Source organism: Leuciscus leuciscus (assembly GCF_965113295.1).
Source record: "Leuciscus leuciscus genome assembly, contig: HAP1_SCAFFOLD_717, whole genome shotgun sequence".
NCBI lineage: Eukaryota > Metazoa > Chordata > Actinopteri > Cypriniformes > Leuciscidae > Leuciscus > Leuciscus leuciscus.
The window spans coordinates 1,025-3,906 of NW_028118023.1; the positions used below are offsets into that span (position 1 = coordinate 1,025).

Genomic DNA, 2,882 nt, shown 5'->3' on the forward strand with positions numbered 1-2,882 from the left:
GATTTATCCTCTGCTCATTCAGGGAAGGTTAACAGCTGTTAGTTCATGTTAACAAGGTGTTTTTGACAGGGAAGTACTGCCAGGAAAACATCACAAAATGGTTCAAATGAAATGCACAGTGTGCACCCGGCTTTACATGCATTATGTAGAATAGAGGACAAAAGCAATACTGGATTGATAAAAAAAAATAATAAAAAAAGATGTGAATACAGTTGAAGTTCAAGACAAAAGGCTCAGAGTTGGGTAAAATGCAATTATTGTCAGTGTATATTCTATGCAGATTTATGGCAAAAGTTTTCACAAGAGATCAACTTTCCTGCAGATTTTAGGTGAAAGAGGTGTAGAAGTTAGTCACAATAACAACTTGTAAACTTGTCGTTATCTTTATCATCTCCTAATTACGGTAATTATTACAACATCTGGCGTGAACACAACGCTCTGCTCTCCCAAACCTAATCAAACACACCTGAACAAGCTAATCAAGGTCTTCAAGATTAGACTACTTGAAAGCTACAGGCAGGTGAGGTTGATCAGTGTTGGAGTTACCCAGGCCTCCTTGGATCTTTAAAAACGCGTTTTCCAAAAAAAATACACATACAGCGATATATATTGCGGGATTCAGCAGCACATGTTTCTGTTGTAGTTTTGTGTGCGTGCCTCACTGTTCCTTCAGACTGACTAATTCAGCGAGTTTTACAGCAGAGTTGATTGTGAGATCGCAGGTCGAGAGGATGACTGCTCGAGTGTACTGCTTGTTTAGTGCTGTTTTATTGTGTCTGTCTGCCTGTTTGAGCACAACACACGCTGGAGTCGCAGGTGAGAAGATGTTTTAGCTTCATTACATGGCCCGAAGAAATGCATAAGTGCCTTACAAAATATGACTTCTTTTGAACATGTAGCTACAGTACGTTTAGATGCAATAGTAAATTTATTAAAAAACAGATTAACTGTCCATGTCTTCTATCTGCATGGTGCTTCTATTACACACCCCACCAGTAGGGAGGTAGGTTGTAACAGTAGGTTACTCTTTGTCTTTAAAACTAATTGACAGTTAAGGGATAAATGGCATTTCTACTTGCTTTTAAGCTGATAAATAAAGTTGAGACATATATATTTTTAAAAAACCTGACTTCTAAATACTGAAACTATTACAACTCTACTTGGTCCCCCTTATTGATCCTCTTCTGTAGTTTCTGGTCAGTGTCCGGTGATGCTGACGGTCGTGCCGTCCCGCCGAGGATGTACTTCTGATACAGACTGCTCTGGAGGACACAAATGCTGTCAATTCCCCTGTGGGCCTGCATGTGTGCCGCCTGTTTTCAGTGAGTTTCAATTAATGATGGATGCTAGAGGCCTCCCAAAAGAAACCCAGATAATTTTCTTTTTTTTAAATTTTCACTCAGAAGTTGCTAGTAAACCTCACAAATAATTGCAAAGAAACAAGTAACACATTGATATAAACATGAATCTTTGTATAATAGCAAAGCCAGGAGAGTGTCCAAGCACCAAAACTGGAAGAGGAAATTGTGCCGAGTTGTGTTACTATGACAGTGACTGTCCGAACAATGAGAAATGCTGCAGCAATGGATGTGGACATGAGTGTATGGCTCCATATACAGGTAGTTGTATTATATTCGGTTATCTAGTGTTTGGGTCAGCTTTTTTATTTTCCAGTGTGCCTCTTTATAATTCGGTTGTCATATCCTACTCAATGACAAAAAATCCTGAATTTAGCACAGTTTCACAGAATAGCTTTACAACATTAATAAAGATGAATATTTGAAATGCATTTCACTCCGTAAGACTTGCTATTCATGATTTGAGTTTTGTGCTGAATGCCACTGAAAGGAAAGACTAAAGCTGACTTTCTGTAACCCTCCAGTGAAGCCTGCGGCCGAACCTCCAAAGCCTCCCGTGAAGCCTGCGGCCAAGCCTCCCGTGAAGCCTGCGGCCGGACCTCCAAAGCCTCCCGTGAAGCCTGCGGCCAAGCCTCCCGTGAAGCCTGCGGCCGAACCTCCAAAGCCTGCAGCTGAACTGCCGACGCAACCAGAGTGCGCTGGTCATGGTCACCGAGGTCACCGAGGTCACCGGGGTCACCGGGGTCACGGAGATCACGGTCACCCCGGTCACGGAGATCACGGTCACCCCGGTCACGGAGATCACGGTCACCCCGGTCCCGGCGATCACGATTGCCAATGCAAGTCGTAACCATATTGATTTTGCCGAACTTATGCTGGAGTTCTTTTACAGATCAATTCAATGCTTTATTCATTTGGAATGTTCCCTGTTTATCACCAAATAAATATATTTAATTAAATGTTTTTTGTTTTGCTTGTGTTCTGGAGATTTATGTAAGGACTGTATTCTGTGCTGGAACAGGTGGATTTGTATCCGCACTGGTGTGTCGGCAAGAACACATAAGACTCAGTTGAACCAGAACTTGAAGTTTACTGATGATTAGTTTGAATGGTAACAGTGAGTGGTCTGAAATATCAAATAACAAAATATTAGGTTACAAATAAATCAATAACATTAACATAGGCAATAAAAGTTGTTGCAGTACTTAGTTTGTCCACAAGATGTCATTGAGAGCTCAGACATGGCATTAGATATAAAAGACGCCATTTTAATTTGTCGTCCTAGGCAGTGATGGCAGATAAAGCAACTTCACATAATGCAATTTATATATCAATATAGGTGATTAACAATATAAATCACCATCCAGAGATATTACTCCCACTATAATGGTACTCGGGCATTAGTTCTGCATATTGTAAATTGTGAACTCAGGCGCTAACGCGGATTGCCGCGATGGAAACCCAATGAGCTTCATGTACATCAATAAAGAACACAAATCTACTTTCAAAGATCGGAAAGGTCAC

The 2,882-nt window shown here is 41.0% G+C and overlaps 1 protein-coding gene across 2 annotated transcripts; it reads left to right on the forward strand.

Moving 5' to 3' along the window:
• Positions 1–311: 311 nt before the first annotated feature.
• LOC309491913 (uncharacterized protein) lies at positions 312–2,293 on the forward strand. 2 transcript variants are annotated; one of them, XM_082190938.1, is made up of 4 exons: positions 312–816; positions 1,191–1,322; positions 1,482–1,622; positions 1,883–2,293. In XM_082190938.1, exons 1-4 carry the CDS (start codon positions 732–734, stop codon positions 2,206–2,208), a joined length of 684 nt encoding a protein of 227 aa, XP_082047064.1. In that variant the 5' UTR covers positions 312–731; the 3' UTR covers positions 2,209–2,293. The 2 variants fall into 2 exon arrangements, with proteins under 2 accessions (XP_082047064.1, XP_082047065.1); XM_082190939.1 differs by having other exon boundaries at positions 320–816; positions 1,482–1,619.
• Positions 2,294–2,882: the final 589 nt, after the last annotated feature.

Bases quoted from the DNA above. Each gene is read 5' to 3' on its own strand.
- LOC309491913 (XM_082190938.1), top strand. From the start codon at position 732: ATGACTGCTCGAGTGTACTGCTTGTTTAGTGCTGTTTTATTGTGTCTG. The intron at 1,323-1,481 runs GTGAGTTTCAAT...TTTGTATAATAG, and splicing joins ATGTGTGCCGCCTGTTTTCA to CAAAGCCAGGAGAGTGTCCA. The intron at 1,623-1,882 runs GTTGTATTATAT...GTAACCCTCCAG, and splicing joins TATGGCTCCATATACAGGTA to TGAAGCCTGCGGCCGAACCT.